The sequence below is a fragment of the Myotis nattereri genome (assembly GCF_964212035.1).
Source record: "Myotis nattereri genome assembly, chromosome: 18".
NCBI classification, from domain to species: domain Eukaryota; kingdom Metazoa; phylum Chordata; class Mammalia; order Chiroptera; family Vespertilionidae; genus Myotis; species Myotis nattereri.
The window spans coordinates 749,731-772,266 of record NC_138093.1 but is presented as its reverse complement, the minus strand read 5'-3'; the positions used below and the strand labels follow the sequence as shown (position 1 = coordinate 772,266).

General features: G+C 57.8%; 2 protein-coding genes across 2 annotated transcripts; one reads left to right on the top strand and one right to left on the bottom strand.

The window, feature by feature from the left end:
- Positions 1-1,221: 1,221 nt before the first annotated feature.
- SLC17A4 (solute carrier family 17 member 4) lies at positions 1,222-10,353 on the top strand (the record flags this gene model as incomplete). Its single annotated transcript, XM_081112170.1, has 11 exons — positions 1,222-1,312; positions 1,824-2,008; positions 2,616-2,849; positions 3,163-3,250; positions 3,890-3,976; positions 5,258-5,376; positions 5,470-5,631; positions 7,440-7,572; positions 7,648-7,795; positions 8,716-8,806; positions 10,219-10,353. The coding sequence occupies 11 exons, from the start codon at positions 1,222-1,224 to the stop codon at positions 10,351-10,353; spliced, it is 1,473 nt and encodes a 490-aa protein (XP_080968296.1).
- Positions 10,354-11,870: 1,517 nt separating this feature from the next.
- LOC308534677 (sodium-dependent phosphate transport protein 1-like) lies at positions 11,871-22,433 on the bottom strand (the record flags this gene model as incomplete). Its single annotated transcript, XM_081113244.1, has 12 exons — positions 11,871-12,005; positions 12,467-12,557; positions 14,613-14,760; positions 14,846-14,978; positions 15,946-16,107; positions 16,204-16,322; positions 17,079-17,165; positions 17,547-17,634; positions 17,714-17,947; positions 18,146-18,318; positions 18,970-19,054; positions 22,311-22,433. The coding sequence occupies 12 exons, from the start codon at positions 22,431-22,433 to the stop codon at positions 11,871-11,873; spliced, it is 1,578 nt and encodes a 525-aa protein (XP_080969370.1).
- Between the last annotated feature and the right edge of the window lie 103 nt (positions 22,434-22,536).

Here is a 22,536-nt window from a genome sequence, read left to right as displayed (position 1 = left end):
GAAGCAGGAGGGAGATTTAATGAGCTTGGTCGACTTGTTAATTAGCCGAAAGCAGCAAAGTCAAACATTAAGCCTCAGAGCCAGTCAAATCTGCCCATTTCGCAACCGAAGGGCTAAAGGTTTGGGATAATCATTTACTTCTTGGGGAGTCAAAAAAGTGCGAAGCTGAGAGACACTCATTTGAAAGGAATGAGGATCCCGCACTCTACCTCCCTCAGGTCAGCCTTGGGTCTTTTGCCCTTAACTGCTCTGCCTTTGCGTTCGGGGACTGGGTCTTGCCCCAGGAGCAGCTTACCTTGCTGGTCAGGGATAGAGATTGTGCGGGTGGGGAACAGAGCTCATCTCTCCTGAGATAATTCCAGAAAGTGAGAGAGGAGGTGGCCTTTTCCTGAAAGAAGGGAGAGCCCCAGGACTCCAGGGAAAAATCTGCCGGAACAACCCTCTGGTCATTTTCAGAGGCAACCCCCCACCGGCTATCGTCAGCCTCCAGATAACCTCATGTTAGAGCCAACAGCACCCCAGGCTTTCACAGCGCCCACCAGCTGACGCCTCTCACGCTCCGTGACATCCGTGGGGATATCTCCAGGGCAAAGGGCTTAAGAGCGCCGTGTATTCTATTTGACTCAGGAAGTCTAGACACTGAAAACAGTGTTTCAGGTCATTTAACCCATTGGACTCTTCTGGGTGAAATTTCGCCGAAGATGGTCAAGCCCTGGACGATGTGGTTCAGTGGGTTGGACGTTGTCCGGTGCACAGAGAGGTCTCTGGTTTGATTCCGGGTCCGGACACATGCCTGGGTTGTGGGCTGATCCCCACCACGGGGCCTGAGAAGGCAGTGATTGATGTTTCTGTCTCCCTCTCTATCCCTAAAATCAATAAAAACATTTAAAAAAATAAGATTGTTAAGTTTTAACATCCAGTGCTTACTGATATCAATTGAGAGACCAGGAGACCCTGAATGGGAAGAAAATTACAAGCCTTCAGGCACTCCAGGCCAGAGCCCTCATTCCAGACACAGAAACTGGGGCCCCAGGCCTTGACCTTCCCACACACCCCAGGTCTCCTGAACCCCAACCTGGCATTTTCCCACCAAACATTTCCTCTGAATTCTTAGGAGAACCAGGGCAGTGTCCTGTGCACTATAGGATGCATCTTTCTATTTGCCCGTGTGTCCTTTCATTCCCGCAGGTGAACCTCAGGCCCCGGGAGAGGGGGGACGCCATGTCCACTAGAGCAGAAACCACGGCCACCGCGGGGGAGCCGTCCAGCAGCGGTGACGGAATCGCGGCCCCAGTGCCAGCCTCCAGCAGAGGTAAGGGCGTGCGCTGGTTGTGGATAAAACCGGGACCCGGTGACGTCGGCTCCTTTCTGGGGTCTGTGGCATCTCCTCGCTCCCACCAATTGCCACCAATTCTATAAGCTATAAAGAATGTTTACTGAGAATTATTTCATGTCGTGCAATAAACTTGAAGGTCATAAAGCAGGTCTCCAGGCGTGATTTGTCGCCAAGGCAGGAAGTCAGAGCAGATGCCAAATAGAAGATCTGGAATCAACCTCAGCGTCTCTAAGTCCAGGAGGCATGGCCGAAGGTCTCTGCTTGACCCAGACCTGCCTCAGCTCCCTTCCCCTTTGGTCTGGGTTCTGAGGGGGTGTGACCCCGCCCCTCCCGGGGGACAGGTGTCTGCCGGACACAGCCACGTCTGCTCTCCCTGTGCTGCTGCTCACAGACCGACTGCCATCACCTCCCCCTTCCAGACGTAGGAGAGGGGGCGCAGAGAGAAACGGACCCCGGTGACAAGGCCTTCTGTGCCCTCTCGTCGCAGGCATGTGCTCGGTCCGACACGGGCTGGCCCTCCTCTTGCATCTCTGTAACTTTGCGATTTCCACCCAACAAATGAACTTGAGCATTGCCCTCCCAGCGATGGTGAACGGCACGGCCCCGCCCAACGCCTCTTCCTCTGTCGCCCTGGGCGACAGGAACGGAACTCTGATGGGACTTAAGGTGCTGGTATGTTTAAGGAGACGCGACCCTTTCTGTGGCTTCAATGGCTTGATCTAAAGCAGCGGTTCTCAACCTGTGGGTCGCCTAAGACCATCGGAAAACACATATATAATTACATACTGTTTTGTGATTAATCACTATGCTTTAATTATGTTCAATTTGTAACAATGAAAATACATCCTGCATATCAGGTATTTACATTATGATTCATAACAGTAGCAAAATTAGTTATAAAGTAGCAATGAAAATAATTTTATGGTTGGGGGTCACCACAACACGAGGAATTGTATTAAAGGGTCATGACATTAGGAAGGTTGAGGAACACTGATCTAAAGGGTTATTTATTGAGTTCGGCCGGCATGGCTCAGTGGTTGAGCATTGACCTATGAACCAGAAATCATGGTTCCATTCCCGGTCAGGGCACATGCCTGGTTGCGGGCTGGATCCCCAGTGTGGGGCGTGCAGGAGGCAGCCCATCCATGATTCTCTCTCATCATGGATGTTTTTATCTCTCTCTCTCTCCCTTCCTCTCTGAAATCAATAAAAATATATTTAAAGAAATATTTAGCTCTCTCGCCAAAGAATAAACAGCAAGGTTCTCCTTGTCACCCAGGCGCCCGTGTATGCCTGGAGCCCGGAGATCCAGGGGGTCCTCCTCAGCTCCCTCAGCTACGGCTCCTTCGTGGCCTCGATCCCCAGTGGCTATGTGGCCGGGCTAGTCCGACCCCGGCACCTGATCGGCGCCGCCCTGTTGACCGTCTCCGCCCTGAGCCTCTTCATCCCGCTGGCGGCGGAGGCAGGTGTGGCCCTGCTCATCGTCCTCCGGACCGTCCAAGGCGTGGCCCAGGTACTGCGAGGCCATCTCAGTCTGAGTGGAATATGATTCTAGAATGTCTCAGAAGCCCTGGCTGGTTTGGCTGGGTGGATAGAGCGTCGGCCTGCAAACCGAAGGGTGTCGGGTTCAATTCCAGCCAAGGGCACACTCCTGGGCTGTGGGCTCAATTCCCAGTAGGGGGTGTGCAGGAGGCAGCTGGTCAATGATTCTCTCTCATCAGTGATGTTTCTTTCCCTCTCCCTTCCTCTCTGAAATCAATAAAAATATATTAAAAAAATAAAATGTTTCAGATGACCAAGAGTGGAACGTCCCCCTGCCCCCACAGGTGATGATACAAACCAGCCAGTATTTAATTTGGGTGAAATGGGCTCCCCCCTTGGAGAGGAACCAGCTCATCACCATTTCCATCTCAGGTAGGTGATGCCTCAGGGGCACCGGACAGGCACTGTCCAGAGCACCAGGCAACGGCCTGGTGCCAGAAGCCAGCCACACCTTCTCCCATCTCCTCTGCCTCCTTGCTTGAAAGCACTGCCCTACTCTTTCTCTTTCTTTTTCAAAAAAATATTTTTCTTGATTTCAGAGAGGGAGAGGGAAAGAGAGTTAGAAACATCAATGATGAAAGAATCATTGATCAGCTGCCTCCTGCATGCCCTCTACTGGGGATGGAGTCCACAACCGGGGCCTGTGCCCTGACCGGGAATCGAACCGTGACCTCCTGGTTCACAGGTCGACCCTCAACCGCACCGGCCAGGGCTATACTATCTTTCTTGATTATAACTGCGCACTTACTGGGCAGAAAAACCCTTGCAAGTGCTTTGCGCTTGTTACTTTATCTTAAAACACGTTATTTCCATTTTGCACGCAAAGCCCAATGAGGCACAAACAGGCGAGTAACTTCGCCAGGGTCACGTGGCTCCTGAGCAAAGAGGCAGGAGTTGCCCCCATGGCGTCCACCCTGTGCCTCTTGGCGTTGGGACCAGGTCAGTCTGTAGGAGGCACGCAGAGTCCGAGCCCGACCTCTCACCCCGGACATCGCCGCCGCTTGTGTTTAGGGCTCATGCTGGGCTCCTTGACCGTCCTCCTCGTCGGTGGCTTCCTCTGCGAGACCCTCGGGTGGCCGTATGTCTTCTACATCTTCGGTGAGTTCGTGCGTTTCTCCCATCTCAGACGTTTTTCTTTTCTTTTTTTTTTTTTTATTGCTTAAAGTATTACAAAGGGTATTACATATGTGTCCTTTTTTCCCCCCCGCCCTTGACAATCCCCTGGCCTCCCCTACCGCCCCCCACCCACCAGTGTCTTATGTCCACTGGTTATGCTCATATGCATGCATCCAAGTCCTTCGGTTGATCTCTTACCCCCCTCCCTCCTGCCCCCCAACCCTCCCAGGCCTTCCCGCTGCAGTTAGACAATCTGTTTGAGGCAGCTCTGCCTCTGTAGAAGTTTATTTTCTGACGGTGGGGGCTGGGCGCGGTGTCTGTGATACTAGTCCCCTGTGCTTAACCAAACCCTCACAGAAGTGGATGTTTATAACAGAGAGGACCGTGTTCAGGGCTAATTATGTGGTGACTTTGCACGAGGACACGTGAGGCTTAGCTGGAACACCCGGTGACATTCCCTCCTGTTTCCAGGGGAACAGCAAAGGGTGCCAGAGGAATTTCTTTTGTAAGATATTGAAAACGCTGTCTTGGTGCAATTACATTTTTATTTTTTAAAATATGTTTTTATTGATTTCAGAGAGGGAGAGAAACATCAATGATGAGAGTCCAGCTGGTGTGGCTCAGTGGTTGAGCATCCGCCATGCACCAAGAGGTCGCTAGTTCCATTCCAATCAAGGCACACGCCCAGGGCTGCGGGCTGGATCCCCCATAAGAGGAGTGTAGGAGGCAGCCCGTCGATGTTTCTCTCTCACTGATGTTTCTATCTCTTTCTCCCTCTAAAATCAATAAAAACATTTTTTAAAAAATGATGAGAAACACACACAAATAAAAAAGTAGAAAATAAAACGATGAGAGAGAAACATCAGCTGCCTCCTGCGTGTCCCCTCCTGGGATCAAGCCTACAACCCGGCATGTGCCCTTGACTGGAATCGAACCAGCGACCTCTCAGTGCACAAGGGCCAACCCACTGAGCCCCACTGGCCGGGCCCTCAGGAAAGAACCTTCGCAGAAGCCTGACTAGCAGGGGGCATGCTGACCGGCAGTCCAACCGGGAGGGCCTTCTCAAGCTCACGGGACAGACACTGGGCTCCGAACTGCCCCACGCCATCGGCAGCAGCAAGGAAGACGGCACGGGCCGCGGCCGCCACCGAAGATGGGGCCCCACGGGGCGCAGACCTGGGAGGAGCGCTGGCCAGCCTCGGCCCACCCCTCCGGGCAGAGTCCCGCGGAAAGAGCGGGTCCGGCCTAACCGTCGCCTTGCAGGTGCGATTGGCTGCGCCTGTTCCTGCCTCTGGTTCGCCCTCGCCTACGACGACCCCGCGGCGCACCCGTTCATCAGCGCCGGGGAGCGGGACCTCATCGCGCGCGCGCTGGCTCAGGAGGTGCCTGCCCGGGGGGGCCTGGGCGGCGGCTGGTCGCGGGGCGGGGGGGGACCGTGTCTCCACGGGGGGCCCACGGCACCGACTTTCTTCCAGGACTGCGAACCCGACGGGTCTCTCCCCGTCAAGGCCATGGCCAAGTCCCTGCCGCTCTGGAGCGCCTTGCTGTCCCAGTTCAGCGAGCACTGGTTCTTCTACGTCTTGATGGCGTACCTGCCCACCTACCTCCACTCCGTCCTCCACGTGGACCTCCGCGCGGTGAGTGCGAGTGCGCATGCGCCTCTGCTGTTGCAAGACCTCGTCACGTGACCTCGGCCTCCCCCGGGGTCACCAGGCTCGGGGCTCGGGACCTTCCGGTAGGAGATGCAACCTCTTGAATTCTGATTCATCTCAAGGGGGCCTCCCGCTTTGGGGGGGCAGAACGGTATGGTTCTAGGTCAGCGTGACATTCAAAGGATGCCATGTTTTCAAAAAATACATATTTTTATTGATTTCAGAGAGGAAGGGAGAGAGAGATAGAAACATCAACAATGAGAGAGAGTCATGGACCGGCTGCCTCCTGCACGCCCCCCCCTGGGGATGGAGGGGCAGCCCGGGCCTGTGTCCTGAGCGGGGATCGAACCGCTGAGCCACGCCGGCCTGGCAGGATGTCACCTTTTTAAAGGGATTTATGAGAAAATTCTGTGTTCAACCCAATCGACATCTGCAAACAGGGCACTCTGCTGACGGCAGAAAGGATGAAGCAAAACAAAGTGCGCCTTTCTGGAGGCTGTGACAGACTCGCAGGCAACAGGCCCTAAAACAGGGCGTTATTAATAGGATTTACACCAAAAACCTAAACCCTTTTGTTCAAGCCCGATGGGTTCGGGAGACAGGTGCCCCGAGGCGCCAGTGCGCCGTCTTCCCACAATGCACCGGTGCTCTGACTGGCTGATGGAGCCTCTCGGGTCCCAGCAGGCGGGTGTCGTAAGCCAGGCGGGTGTGGTAAGCCAGGCGGGTGTCGTAAAAGGTGACGAGCTCATCAGATGTCACAGGTGACAGCGCACAGGGTCACTGAATTCTTGCTACGGTCCCACCGTTTGTGCTCAAAAAGCCGTGTGTTCATGGAGCTGGGCTCCTCTGGTGACCACATGCTAAGTGGCCAGCAAACAGCGACCTTAGCAGAGGTCAAGTCTGGACACACGTTCACATGGGCAGTGGGTGCTGGGATCAGGAAATCCAAGGGAGGGTGGCTGTGGGCCTTCCCTGAGGAGGAGAAGGGGGGAGGGAGGAGGGAGAGGGAGGAGAAGGAGGAGGAGGGAGAGAAGGAAGAAGGGGAGGAGAGGGAGAGGAGGGGAGGGGGAGGGGAGGGGGCTGGAGAGAGAGGCGGGGAGGGGGGAGTGAGGGCAGAAGCAGGTGATGGAACCAGAACCACAGGCCCGGGATCAGAATGAGTGTGGGGCGAGGCCGGGTGAGGGGGAGGCGGCGGGAGAAAGCCTGGAGAGAGACTTGAGGCCCAGACCCGGGTCCCCATGGATCTCAGGGTGTTTTCTCTCGACGACACGTCACCGTGGTGGCCTTTGGTTTACTCGTCGGTAAAATAAACAGCTTGGCCCACGTGCCTGTTAAATCTGTCCCATTGGTCTCCTTTTCCTTTTAAGAAAATAATATATTTTTATTGATTTCAGAGAGAGAGAGAGAGAGAGAGAGGCATCAATGATGAGAGGGAATCATGGATCAGCTGCCCCCTGCACGTCCCCTACGGGGGCGGCATGTGCTCTGATCGGGAGGCAAACCTACAACCTTTTGGTGCCCAGGATGATGCTCCAACCGGTGACCCCCCAGCCCGGGCTGGTTCTTTAAGCCCCTGTTTCCCGGCGACTTTCTATACGGAGAGAGCACGCATCCTGTGTTCAAACTACACGCACATTTCCCCTCAGAAGTGACGTGGGCTCATTGCAGTGGCGCGGGGTGTGTGATGACGGTGATGGGCATCGAAAGAGCAGCCGGGTGTGGACGGCACCCAGGGGACGAGCCGGCCCTGCGGGGGTGGGCGTGCACCTGCACTGACTCCCCTCTGGCCGCAGAGTGGCTTCCTGTCCGCCCTGCTGCTCGGCGTGGCCTTTATCAGCATCATCCTGGGGGGCCTGCTGGCGGACTTCCTCCTCTCCAGACACATCCTCTCGCTCCTGGTCGTCAGGCGGCTCTTCACCTCCGTAGGTGAGGACGCAGGTGGCCGGGTGGGGGGTGGGGGCGCTCGGGCAGCTTCCCAGCTCTCCGTCTGCCTCCTGCCAGGGGTGCTGTTCCCCAGCCTGTTCTCCGTGCTCCTGCCCTGGGTCAGCTTCAGCCTGGGCGTCACCATGGCCTTCTTGGTCCTGAGTTTGGCCACCAGCAGCCTCTGCCAATCTGGGGCCCTTGTCAACTTCATAGACATTGCTCCCAGGTAAGGACCCGGGGCCTCCTCCTCCCCCACGGCAGCTCAGTCTCGGTCCGGGGGCCTGGTCCTCCGTGACCGTGGGTCAGCGTGTGAGTGACATGTGGGACGGGGCCTGGGAAATGTCGGCCCCAGCCCTGCGTCCAGATGCTGTCCGGAAGGAGCCATCGTTCCCCGAGGGGGATGCTGTGGTCATGTGGCCTTGGGTCACGGGGCTTGCTCACGTGGGGCAGGATAAGGCCAAAGGGCAGGCGCACAAGGGGCATCGCCTCCGGGACAGCTGGGTATCAGAGACCACGGAGACTCATAGTCCTCGGGACACTCTCCTTCAGACGTGGGCCAGCAGGACACGCGGGAGACACGTGTCGTCCAGTGAGGGGTCTTGTGTCCCCCAAAGCAAGGCTGCCCGGGTGGCCTTCATGGCAGAAGCCAAGGGGCGATATAAACGAGGTCACACACCATCTGTCTGTTCTGTGTGAACAACACTGACCCGTGAGCACAGCTACCCCGTGGGGGTTGCAGGCCCTGCACCGGGTGGCAGCCATCGCGGTCAGTACGTTCGCTCAGGGTTCTGTTTTTTAAAAACATGTTTTTATGGACTACAAAGAGGAAGGGAGAGAGAGGTGGAGACATCCATGATGAGAGAGAATCATGGATCGGCTGCTGCCTACACAGCCCCACTGGGTATGGAGCCTGAAATCTGGGCGTGTGCCCTGACTGGGAATTGAACCCTGACCTCCTGGTTCATAGGTCGACGCTCAACCCCTGAGCCACGCTGGCCGGGCTGTTTCAATCAGGTTTGACGAAGGGTCAACACAAGCCCAGGCCACCCCAGAGCTGAGCGCAGACGGCAGCAGAGCAGCTGAGATGACCCTTTGCTGATTCTCTCTCTCTCTCTCTCTCTCTCTCTCTCTCTCGTTCTCTCTCAGGTACACTGGCTTTATCAAGGGCTTATCCTTGGTCTTTGTTCAGCTCTCAGGAGTCATCGCTCCCACGGTTTCTGGATTTTTCCTCAGTCAGGTGAGGTCAAAGGTCCTGGTGAAAATATTCCCGAGCGGAACCTCCAGGACCCCCTGAGTCAGACTCAGGGCGTTTGCGTGGCTCGGCTGGCAGCTCGGCGCCCCCGCAGCCCTTGCGTTCGGGTGGAGGGAGGAGAATGCTCGACTCCCTGCCGTGATGCCTCACGAGGTCTGAGGAGATGAGCTTCCACGATCGTCATCAGATCTGGCGGCCACGCTGCGGACATTCCCGAGCAGCAGAGAGTGGCCGGCCGCCGCGGGCCGCTCGGGAGGGCAGGGCTTCCGGGAACGCAGGACATTCAATCCTCACACCTTGAAAGTCCCCCGCGCCCGGGAAAGAGCCGGTCACCCCACGTAGGAACCCAGCACACACAGACAGAGCGAGCGAGAGGCCGAGCGAAGGACAGCGGGAGGAGCAGCGGTGTCCAGCAGCCTCCATCCCGGGAGACGCGTCCAAGCTCCCAGGACGGGCAGCTTCCGCGGACGCCTGAGCGCGTCCTCGGAATCCGTGGGCAAAGGCGATGTGCATGGCATCCGCATGCGTGTCATTCTTTTTCTTTTTTAATATATATTTTATTGACTTCAGAGAGGAAGGGAGAGGGGGAGAGAGATAGAAGCATCAGTGATGAGAGAGGATCATGGATTGGCTGCCTCCTGCACGCCCCCCACTGGGGATCGAGCCCTGACCGGGAATCGAACCGCGACCTGGTTCACAGGTCGACGCTCAGCCACTGAGCCACGCCTGCCCGGCCATGTGAGTATCATTTTTTCAGTTCGCTGTGATTTCCCACAAGGAAGTCAGGAAAATGGAGACTAAGGAGGAAGGTGTGTCCTGTCTGCCATCACGTCCTTTGTCCCTTGAAGCTTCAGTTCCCTTTCAGTCACTGACACTCGTCAGGAAATGGTTGTTTAACATGGACATCCTCACGCCGACAGGGTCTCCCTGTCATTCGTTCGTTCATTCATTCATTCATTCATTCATTCCGCAAACATGCATGGACCCTGGGCAGGCGCCACGCAAGGCACTACGGGGCGAGGTGGAAGTGCCTGCCCCTGGGAAGCCTTTATTCTGGAAAAGGAACCGATAGGAAACGAACACGAGGACTGGATTTCCATTTTAAATAGGGCGGTCGAGGAAGGACTCACGGAAAAAATGATATTTAAGCCGAGGGCTGGAAGCAAGCAGGGGAGAGAGACAATGCTCTCGAGGGTCTTGGGGGTGTGCATCGGGGTGTGTGTCGGGGGGACACGTCTCTGCAGAGGGAAAGGCTGGCGTCCCTGCGTGTCCCAGGCTCGGCCAGGCTCCCCCACAGTCCGGGGCTGAGCTGGGGGGTGGCAGGGGAGGCTGCAGCCACCGCCTGCTGAGCGGGAGGGACGCGCTTGGGGCCGTGGTGACCCGTGGCTCGTCTCCAGGACGCCGAGCGGGGATGGAGAAACGTCTTCCTGCTGTCCGCGGCCGTGGACGTCTCGGGCCTGGCCTTCTTCCTCGTCTTCAGCCGAGCGGAGGTGCAGGACTGGGCCCGCGCGCAGACCCTCACCCGCCTGTGAGCCGTGGCCGGGCGTGGCCCTGCAGTGCTTCCGTTGAACCGACTTTGCTTCCGGTCTCTTCTCAGACCCTGAAGGCTCCGCCTGGAGGTTTATTGGGGTTCGGGGAGGAGGAGGCAAGCCGTGATTGAAGTGTGAGCTCCTGCAAGCGTGGGTGTGTCTGCATTTCTTTTCAAGAAAATATATTTTTGTTGGTTTCAGAGAGGAAGGGAGAGGGAGATAGAAACATCAATGATGAGAGAGAATCACTGATTGGCTGCCTCCTGCACGCCCCACTGGGGATCCGGCCCGCAGCCCAGGCTTATGCCCTGACTGGGAATCGAACCCAGGACCCTTCAGTCCACAGGCTGACGCTCTACCCACTGAGCCAAGGCGGCCGGGGCTGCGTTTGGATCTGTATGTGTAGCTCACTCTTCCCACTGTTGCTGGGACATGATCACGCGTAGCTGGTCTTTGCCACCCCCCCCCGCCCCCCCCCGTTCCCGGCACAGGAACCCTACCGCCCTCATGGCGTCCTGAGTGGCGGGAAAATGGGAGCCTCGTTTGTTACCCTGTTTTGTCTGAGTCCCTCGTTGGTGTCACACGAGCTGCTAAGACCCTTAGACTTTTCTGGGGCGATGAGTGTCTTTGTGGTTCAAGGTGAGGGGACTGCGGCCGGGGCCCCGGGAGCCTTGGGGTGGGGGCCGCTGCCGGGGGCCAGCCTCTAGGAGGGGAGAGGGCTGGAGCCGGGGGTGTTCATCGGTGGCCCATGCCTGAACCCTCACGCCTGCGCAGTGAGATTTCTATAAGAACCCCACGTGACGGGCTCTGAGAACTTCCGGGTGGGTGACTCCACAGAGGTGTGGGGAGGGGGTGCCCCCGGGGAGGGCACGGAGCCCCTGCGTGTCTCCCCACCCCCACCCTGTGTACCTTCCCATTGGGCCATTTCCGAGTTACAGCCTTTATAATAAACGATGCTGGTGAGTCGTCTGTCTCCTATGTTCTGTGAGTCACTCTAGCAAATTGTCAAACCGAGGAGTGGGTCGTGGTAGCAACAGAAGCGTGGGGACCTCGGGCACCGCCACTCCAGTCTGTGTCTGATGTCAGGGCCGTCGGGGGGACCCAGCCCTGAACCGTGGGGTCTGGACGACCTCTGGGTAGTCAGCGTCTGAGTGACATCAGAGGACACCCCGCTGGCGTCTGCAGAACCTGGAGAACCGCTCGGAGGAAACCCCACGTGTGTGGCTCCGGGCATGTTGTGGACACAGGAACCAATCACCTCCCGTTGTCCCAGTGAGAGCATCGGGGGCCGGAGGACAACTGCTCACCCGGGAGAGAGAGGAAGCCAGGACCACGGGAGGGGGGCTGAGAGCCCCCGCGAGATCGTGTCCAAACGCCCAGCAGACGGTGGGCGCAGCTGCCACCAAAGAAACGCCCGGAACAGCCAGAGCCACGTGGTCACAGCCCAGAGCCCCGCACCCAGTGCCCGCAGGACCGGGTAGCTGCCCGCTCACACCCCGCCCACCACCCACCCTGTGCCCTCAGAGCCGGGTGAGCTGCTTCTCCTGGGCCCAGGCCTGCACGTCGGCCGCGGCGAAGGCCAGGTAGAAGAGGAGGCTGCTCACGTTGACGGCCGCCACCAGGAAGAAGATGGCAGACCAGGCGGCCTCCGGGTCCTGCGGGATGAAAGTGCAAATAGAGACGCGTGGTCGGGCGCGTCGCCGTGTCTGCGGCATTTAAAACATTAACACGAGGGCGGGCTCCACGCTGGACACGGCGGAGGGAGGAGCGGGAGGCCAGCACTCCACCCAGACAGACTCCCGGGTCTGCCCCTCGGCTCTGGGAGGCGGACACCGCACTCGTCCTAACTTCAGTGTGACGTTTGTAATGGCCAGAGCTGATCTTTGTATATTTTTGGGTCATATCTCATGTTTCATGTCTGTAGTTCCGATTCTTTTATGTCTTTCAACCTCAGGTGCGTGTCCGGTGTCTCTGAGCGTCTGGTCCTGCGGGTCTGGCTCTGAGACATCCTGACTCCCCACAGGACCTGTTTCTGTGAGCGGCTTGTGAGTGTGGTTAACGCGGAGCCACCGGCCAGGCTGTACCCATCTCCCGGGCGGCACGACCCGTTTCTTACCTGATTGAGGATTATCCCAGCCAGAGTGGACGAAATGAGCCCCCCTGTCATTCCAATGAGAACCGTGACTCCTTTCAGAAACCCGTAATATCTGCACAAAAGAGGATGACGACGCACGGCTGTATTTTTAAAGCTTGAACCTCATTTGGTTCAAGATGTGGCTGAAGAACGACAGCTGTTGGTTTCCCGATTTCCCAGCCTCCTCCTCAAACGCCGCAGAGGCGTCAGACAGAGGCCCGGCCACCAGGGCTCAGTGGCTGAGTGTCGACCTGTGAACCAGACTTATGAACCAGGAGGTTACAGGTTCGATTCCCGGCCCGGGCTGTGGGCTTGATCCCCAGTGTGGTGCGTGCAGGAGGCAGCCATTCAATGGTTCTCTCTCATCATTGATGTCTCTCTCTCTCTCCTCTCTCTCTCCCCCTTCACCTTAAAAAAAAGCATATTTTTAAAAAGATCAGACAGAGGCGGTGGTTATGAGTAACTTTCCGGTTACACTGCAGGGGGGACGTGGGCCTCAGCAGTAAATGATGTTACGATGCTGAGACAATGAGACCGTGTTGGCCTGGAAGCCACGTGAGTTAGGAGGTCGGCACACACAGCGGGGGGACTCAGAGGTGATGGGTGTTGGTCATGCGAGTGGTTTAGGGTTCATCAGCATGGAAGGACTGTCCACCTGGTCAGCCCCACAGCCCCAGAGCGACTGGCCCCGGGGCCGCCCCCAGGCAGCGGGGTCGCCGGTCCTGGCTGGAGCGTCAGACGCGGGCTGACCGCTGCGACGTGAGGGCGACAGGCTTCTGCTCCCTGGTCCCGCGGCAGGTTTTCCTCTTTGCTGTGCCCCTCACAGGGTTTGGCTCGGGGTTTTGCCCCTTGCCCCCGCGAACTCCAGAATCCAACAAACATCTTAGGAAGAAAAGCTGACCTTGTGTTTAAGTGCCCTTAATGTTTAACTTTGTCGCTGCAGCCCTGAGCAACCACCGGGTGCTGGGCGAGTTTCTCTCCAGGGCAGAGCCTTCGGCCAGGGCCCAGCCCGGACACCAGCCTTTGCCACGTCCCAGAACCGGCAAAGGGTAACCGAGAGCGCGGTGGGCGCTGCCAGCACGCCTCGCCCAGGTGCGTGCTCTGCTCTCCGTGGCCTCCCTGACCCCGTGGCTGTGGTGACCACGTGTGGTCTTTACTGGCCTCCTCAGGCCTTTCCCAGCGGAGATGCCAGTCATCCTCTCCCTGCGCAATCCTACACGGAATTCAACCGCGTTCTCAAATCCTGCGTCCCTAGGATGCACAGAGCTTTAGAACATTGCATCTCCAGTGGATGAAAAGACCCAGAGTGGCAGCTGCTCATCATTTCCTTTGCCTATTTGTGTACAGATGCTCAACGCGGCTTGTTTTTCAAAGCATGTGGCTCCGTTGGCTTGTGCTTCTGTGTAAAAGACCCCTTTTATGTCCTCAGACAATTCCACAGAACCGGACGCTGCAGGCAGTTCTGGGGAGGGTCTTGGAACTGAGTCAATGCAGTGGACACGCGTCCTCAGGACTGCGCTCACCCCACGGAGCTGATGGCGAGATTCTCCAGGCTGCGGCAGAGGGCGCCACGCCACCCAAGCTTGCCTCCCCACCGGCCTCTGCTCCACACAGCTCTGGGGAGCCCAGGTCTGTGTTCTCCAGGAGCGCTGGCCTGGCTCAGGGGCTGAGCATCGACCTATGAGCCAGGAGGTCACGGTTCGATTCCCGGTCAGGGCCCAGGCCCAGGTTGTGGGCTGGATCCCCAGTGGGGGGCGTGCAGGGGGCAGCCAATCAGTGATTCTCCCTCATCACTGATGTTTCTCTCTCTCCCTCTTCCTTCCTCTCTGAAATCAATAAAAAATATACATATATATAAAAAACCCTGGGTCCGATCCCAAACCGGCGGTGAGCTCTTAGGCCAGCAAGGAAGTGCCTGAACCTCGGCCTCCTTAGTGAGCAGGTAAATACTCCTCACTTGCTGGGAGGGTTCAGGATGCACAGATGTGCGCACAACAGCAGCCACGGAGCAGCCAAGCCTCACACAGAGCCGGTCTTTTGGCAAGCTGGCCGCGAACTCCAGAACCACCGCAATCTTAAACACCCTCGGGAGCCGGGACGCAGCCAAGAAGGAGAAAGTGACCGCTACCTGGGGGCGATGTCCAGGGGGTTGATCACCATCCCGGCGACGCAGAAGCCCAGTGTGGCGCTGGCCAGCGTGAGGCACGCGACGGTGCTGTGGAAGCCGGGACCCAGGTAGAGCAGGCCCACCACGAAGACGGCGGGCAGGAGGAGTCCTGGGCGGTTGGGGGGCACGATCAGGTGCGTCCTGGACGTGGGGGGGCCCCGCGGGAGCTGGACCGGGCTGGGGCCGTCACTTACCCAGCGTGGTGAAGAGCTTCCGGACGGCGAGCAAGCTGAGCATCTTCCTGGACAGGAAGCCGTCGGACACGTGCCCTGCGAGGATGCCCAAGAGCCAGCAGCACAGATGGGGGAGGGCGGACAGCAGCCCGTTCTGGGGAGGACATGCTATCGTGAGAGCCTGCGCACAGGGGACTCGCCACCCACCGACAGTCAGTGTCTGCATAGCTCAGATCCGGAAGCAGCCCAGGGGCCCATCGGCAGGTGAGCGGATAAAAGCTGGCGCATTTGCACCAGGGAATACGATGTGGCTGTGAAAAGAACAGCCTCTTTTACTGGAGCACATTGTGCTGAGTGAAACAAGCCCGTCAGAGAAAGACAAATTCCGTAAGGGCTCACTCTTATGTGGAATCTAAGCAACAAAATAAACTGGTGAACAGAGTGGAGCCAGAGACACGGAACATGGAACAGAGTGCAGAACCTTGGAGGGAAGGCGGGGGAGGGTGGGTGGGAGATGATCAACCAAGGACCTAGTGTGCATCTATGCTTGGTCCATGGACACGGACAACGGACCTGGGGCGGGGGGCGGGCTAGAGCGGGTCAATGGGGGAAAGGGGGACATATGCAATATTTTCAACAAAAAAGAATTATTTAAAAAAAAAGAAAAGAAATTCAGTATCTGAAATCGGCGCCATCATCTGTGAAGCCATCAGCACCCAAGGCCCCCGTGAGTGCTGGGGCCACACGCCCCAAAGAGAGGACAATCGTTTGGAGGTCGGAGCCTTCGTCACCATCTGTCTGTTTTATTTTTATTTTTAGTCTCACAGGACCTGACATGACTGGGCAGGTAGTAAGAGGAAGACTATGCCGAGAGTGGGACATGCTGGCCCTGTAACGTGATAGAGATGAGAACAATCGGAAACAGTCAGCCCGGCTGGTGTGGCTCAGTGGTTGAGCCTCGACCTATGAACCAGGAGGTCGGGGTTTGATTCTGGTCAGGGCAGCAGGCAGCCGATCCATGATTCTCTCTCACCATTGATGTTTCTCTCTCCCCCCCCCCCCTTCCTCTCTGAAGTCAGTATATATCTACACAAAGAAACGAGAACGGAGGCGATACTGACCTCTCTCACGTTAACGTGGAGCTTGGAGCTGATGAAAGTCGGCAAGTACAAAAACATGACTTGATTTGTCCAGGAAAAAGCAAAACAGCCGAGGGAAATGGCCCAGACTGGCCGAGACTTGAGCACGGCCCGGATGGGCACGGATTTTCCCGCGGAGCCAGCCTGGGAGGAAGCCCACCATCCGTGGTTAGCACGTGGGGGCCAGCAGGGGCGCGCTCCCCTGGCTCGGGATCTGGGAGGCGAGGCGGCGGCGTTTACCTGCTCCATGAGGGAGGACGCGAGGAACTCCTTCTCCGCGGGGCTGATGCACGGGTGGCCCTCGGGGTCGTCGTAAAACAGAAGGAACCAGCAGAGGCTCAGGGCGCAGCCGCCGGCCCCTGTGGAGGCAGCGCCGTGAGAGCCGGATGCTGCTCTCTGCGGCGCGTCTCTGCCAGCGGCCCTGCTCAGCGCGGCAGGAAAGCCCAGGCCTCCGCTTTCTCCTCTGAGACTTGGCAACAGGCTCACACTTTATTTTTTAATCCTCACCCGAGGGTATTTTTCTCATCAATTTTTAGAGAGAGTGGAGGGTGTGTGTGGGGGGAGAGATGAGAGAGAGAGAGAGAGAGAGAGAGAGAGAGGAGAGGAGAGAGCCCGGCTGGTGTGGCTCAGTGGTTGAGCATTGACCTATGAACCAGGAGGTCACAGTTCGATTCTCGGTTGGGGCACATGCTGGGGTTGCGGGCTCGATCCCCATTGGGAGGCGTGCAGGAGGCAGCCGATCAAGGATTCTCTCTCATCCTTGATGTTTCTATCTCTCCCTTCCTCTCTGAAATCAATAAAAATAAATTTAAAAAAAAGAAATCAGTGAATGTTGACATCTCTCTTTCCTTCATGAAATGCATCGTTTTTAACCTCATTAATTTCATGTAAGTTATATTTATTCAGTTCTTATTTTTATGTCAATTAATTGATTTATGAAACGGATTGGGGTGACTTGGGTCAACATGAACATACAAGTTTCACGTGTGGGTTTCCATGTTACAGATCTGTGTCTTGCACCGTGTGCCCACCACCCAAAACCACATCTTCTCCCGTTCTTCTCCTTAACTTTGTCTTAAAGGCTGAATAAGGACAGGGTTTCACAGGAGACTCACCGAAGATGTAGAAGACCATGGGCCAGCCCAGGGACTGGCAGATGAGCCCCGTCACACACAGGGCCACGGAGGGTCCCAGCATCCGCCCTAACCGGGGCACAGAGAACAGGCCTCATGAGCGCCGGCGTCGGGACGTCGAGACAAGAGGCTCCGGGGAGCGGCGACCACTCTCCGTGGAGTCCCTCTGCACAGCACAACCCTGACCAGAAGCGAAGGAGAGCCCAGGGCATGGCTCCGGGGTTGAGCGTTGACCCAGGAGGTCAGGGTTCGATTCCCGGTGAGAGCGCAGGCCCGGGATCTGGGCTCAGTCATCAGTAGGGGGCACACAGGAGGCAGCCAATCCATGATTCTCTCTCATCATTGATGTCTCTCTCTCTCTCTCTCTCTCTCTCTCTCTCTCTCTCTCTCTCTCAGTAAGGACGCCAGGAGACAACCATGGGGTGCGAGCATCCAGGCGGGAGCTGTTACCTGATAGACTCAGGGAGGTCAGTCGCCCTCGTTCCAGCGGAGGCGCCCACTTGGTCCAGACCGTGTGCTGAGCCACCAGCACCGTCCCCTGCAACGAGAAGCAGAGGTGGGTCCTCGCCGACACTCGCGTGCGCTGGGGGCTGCTCAGGCTCCGCATCCTCACGTACCTGGCTCAGCCCCTGGGCCACGCGGCAGGCGATGACCGCGGACTCCCCGACCCCGGCCGCCAGCGGCGTGAGCAGGCTGAGCAGGGAGCTGAGGAGCAAGGCAGAGCCGACCATGTTCTTCACGGGGTAGATTCCGGACAGATACCCCACGGGCACTTGGGTGATGAGCATCCCGTAGGTGACGGAGCTTAAGATGATGCCCTGGGTTTGGGGGCTCCAGTTGTACACGGGGTTCTGAAAGGGAGGAGGAGGCGCCGTCTCACTCCGCAAATCCGGTGCCAGGCCCAGGGATGGGCAGCCCCCGCCCCGGACACGGTTCCATAGGTGAGAACCGGCGATGATGTCGCACGGATCTCAGTAGCGTCCACTCTACACAGATGGTGAGCGAGGCCGGGCTGTCAACGCGTGAGTGTGGACGACATTCCTACGTACCTTGACGTCGTCCAGGGGCTCCGGGGTGGAGGTGTTGGGCGAGCCCTGGGGGCCCGAGCCGTTCACCATGGCGACCATGGTGAGGCTGAGACAGGCGCGCTGGGACATCATGGAGACGTTGCAGAAATGCAGGAGGAGGGCCAGCCCCCAGCGGAGGGAACAGAAGCCAGGGACTGGGAAGGAGAGCAGGACACATCCACGTTAACACAGCTGAGGCCCCCCCCACGCACGCACACACACACACGCGCACACACACATACACACACATACACGCACACACACGCATACACACGCGTACACACATACATACATACACACACACACACACACACGCTTCTCACTGTAGGCAGGGCCCCTCGGAAATCGGGGCCTCCAGGTGTTAATTTGAAATTGTATTGAGCCTGGTAGCCCCATAGGAAGGTGTGTGACTGATGTCATGACCCCACAGCCCCTAAGACATAATCCCATCTAGAATGTCCCAGAGAATTAAGTCCTCCAAGGACTTTGGCTCAGGTATATTTTACTTTTTAAAAAAAATATACTTTTATTGATTTCAGAGAGGAGGGAAAGGTAGAGATAGAAACATCCATGATGAGAGAGAATCATGGATCAGCTGCCTCCTGCACGCCCCAGTGGGGGATGGAGCGCCCTGACCGGACATCGAACCGTGACCTCCTGGTTCATGGGTCGACGCTCAACCACTGAGCCGCGCCGTGGAGCTAAGACCCGTGACATGCTCTTACTGAAGCTTCCTCTCGCCTGGACCCTGGGGTGCGTGCCTAAGAAGGAGAAGGCCCGCGGGAGGGGTCAGGGAGCACGTCTACCTCTCCTGGACGGGGACCCATCGTCCATCTGCTTCATGGCGGTCCGGCTGCTGCTCCTCTCGCCGAAGGGTCTGCTCTCCGTCCTCTGCAAGTTCAAGACGCACTGACGTCAGCAGGACCCGGGAGGAGCCGACCCCACCCCTCTGGCTCCCCTCTGATCTAAACGACGCCTCAAAGGAAACAGGCTGTCACCAGTGCTGCCTCTGACGTTGTATTTCGGAGGTTTTGTCATCGTTGTTGTTGATTACAGGAAACCTGAACACTGTCGACGGCAAACTGAAAGCCCTGCTAATCCTTGGTTTTATATCTGGTGAGAGTAACCCTCAAAAGTGAGAGACGTGAAGACCTTGTCAGACAGCCAGGAGCAAGGCCCCCACTGCCCACAGGGAGCCCCCACTGCCCACAGGGGGCCCCCACTGCCCACAGGGAGCCCCCACTGCCCACAGGGGGCCCCCACTGCCCACAGGGAGCCCCCACTGCCCACTGGGGGCCCCCACTGCCCACAGGGAGCCCCAGGGCGTCTAGACAGAGGCTGCGGCTGAGGCCAGGAGCGTGGAGGCACCGGAGGAAGGAGGAACGTCGGAAGAGAAATGCCTTTCTTCCCTTAGGTGTTGGCAGAGCTGCAAGCTCTCCTTGTGGGCGTCACCGCACCAGGCGAGCACCCGCTCTGCACCCCGACCCCGGACAGAGTGGCCGCTGGCCCAGGTCTGCATTCGTTGACACACGCACACACATACACACACACACTCCCCCCCCTACTCCCCCCCCACACACATACACTCCCCCCTCACACATACACACACACACACTCCCCCCCCACTCAAATACACTCCCCCCCTCATACACACACACACATACACTCCACACACACACACACACTCCACACACACACACACACTCCACACACACACACACACGCATACACACACACATACACACACATACACACATACACTCCACACACACACCACACACATACACACACACACTCCACACACACATACACACACACACATATACTCCACACACACACACACACTCCACACACACACCACACACATACACACACACACTCCACACACACACCACACACATACACACACACACTCCACACACACATACACACACACATACACACACACACTCCACACACACACCACACACATACACACACACACTCCACACACACATACACACACACATACACACACACATACACACACACACACATACACTCCACACACACACATACACACACAAACTCCACACACTTACACTCCACACATACAAATACATCTCAGTACCACACACAGCACATCCATGCAACTAGCTGTACCCACCACACACATCCCAGTCACACACACACCCCCCACACCCCCCACGGACACACTGATCCATACCCTCCCCAGCACACCGCTCAGCCACAAGCACCACACCCCCACCACACACTCTCTCCGAGTCTAGCCGCACAGCCGCCCACTGCACACGCGTCCCTGATGCATGTTCTTCCCTCTTTCCCTTGTGAAAACCTGTGAAAATAGATTTCCCAGCAAACCGTCCCCAGATGGATTGGAAGCACCTTCTGGGACCGTGACGGGGAGGCCCTCCCGCCGGTTGCTCGGCTCACTCCATGGGCGGCAGGAGCGGAAGACGGGCCTGGCTCCGGACAGAAGGCCTCCTCCCTCCCGTGAGGCTTCCTCCCAACTCCACGCCCTGCAAAGCCTGCACCCAATCCTTTGACCTCACGATGTCAAAGTGAAAAACTTAATTTTTAACTTCACGTTCACCTTTGCCTTGAATCTTCAGGGGAGGCATGTGGGCCTTAAAACCACCCATGGCGCGGCCGGCGTGGCTCCTGGTTGACTGAGCACTGACCTAGAACCAGGAGGTCACAGTTCGATCCCCGGTCAGAACACATGCAGGGTGCAGGCTCCATCCCCAGGAGGGGGCGTGCAGGAGGCAGCCGCCCGTGATTCTCTCTCATCACAGATGCTTCTCTCTCTCTCCCCCTTCTTCTCTGAAATCAATAAAAATGTATTTAGAAATAAGGTGTGAGCAGGACCTCGGAGGCGGCCAGCTGGCTGCCCGGGAGGCTCCCCAGGCTTCCTGGGGGCGGGAGTGTGAGCGCCGGAGTCTCCAGGGGGAGACAGAGCGCCCGGGAGTCAGGGCCTGGGCCCCGTGGCCTGCGGGAGTCCCGGGTGGGGGAGTGAAGGCTGAGATGAGAGGACGACCAGTGAGGGAGGTACACGTCTGGGGAGGGGGTTCACGGGGAGCCAGCAGAACCCAGGGCAGCGGGAAATGTGAAATCCGAGTGGGCGGGGAGGGGCCTTGGACGGTGACCCCGAACTGCTGAGCCAGCGGCAGGCAGGCGGCGCCCAGACTGATCCTGGAAAGCACGTCAGCGAGAGGAGGCGGGAGGCCAGGCCCAGAGCAGGGAGTTTCCGTGGTAACGTCAGCAGGAGGACCCGCCTTAGCAGGGGGCCAGGGTCCCGTCTGGCACCGGGGACTCCGGGGACCCCGGAGGCCTGGCCATGGGGGTCCAGGTGCAGAGTCCGGGCACCTCCGGGAAGGCGGCGCACGGAGGGCGGGCCCTGCCCCGTCGCTGCTGCTTTAATCAGAGCCCGTGATCAGCTCATCAGCGATTTTAGGGGAGAAGTGGGGCCGCCTGCAGGATGGTGGCGGTGAGCTCAGACCCTCCCGCAATCCTCCGCACACCTGGGGGCGCCGCAGCTCTGGGTGTTTTGTGGCCCATTGTGGGTTTTTTTGTTGCTGTTGTTTTTAAATATATTTTTATTTATTTCAGAGAGGAGGGGAGAAGGAGAGAGCGATAGAAACATCCATGATGAGCGAGAATCACTGATCAGCTGCCTCCTGCACGCCTCCCACTAGGGATTAAGCCCGCAACCCGGGCCTGTGCCCTGACTGGGAATCGAACCCGGGACCCTTCAGTCCGCAGGCCGACGCTCTATCCACTGAGCCACACCAGCGCGGGCCCCCGTTGTGTTTTGAAAGCGTTTCGTTAATTAGGCTCCGGACCCTCATCTGAAGTGCGAGGCCAAGTGACCCCCGCGCTGTAACCGGAGGAAGGCCGGCGTGGGGTGAGGTGTCCCCCGGCTGTCGGCTGTTTCTCTGCGAGGCCTCTGCACTCGGGGGCCACTCCGAGGGCCCGCGGCCCCCGCATGGGCTCGAAAATCAAAAGCCAGCGGCTTCCACAGTGGTGTCCGCTAGGCCTTCCTCAGACCCTCGCTGACTCCATTCCCGAAAGACCCGTTTCACCTCCTTCCTGCTCGCAGGCGCCCGCGTTCCGGTCCCGCCGCCTCTCTCCGCCGACGCCCGCTCACCTCGGCCGGGCCGTCTTCTCCTGGCCGTGTCCTGGCCGCGACTCCTGGGATGCAGCCAGGAGGACCAACACCTGTGTCGCCTGATGGGCGGATCCCAAATAACTGGAACAGGGGCTCTTTCATTTTAGCGTCCGAGTTTTAATAGACGGGAACCCCATGAAGAAACACCCAGGTTTCACAATCTATAGCCCGACAGGCCTGCTCCTGCTGGGGCTACGGTTTCACG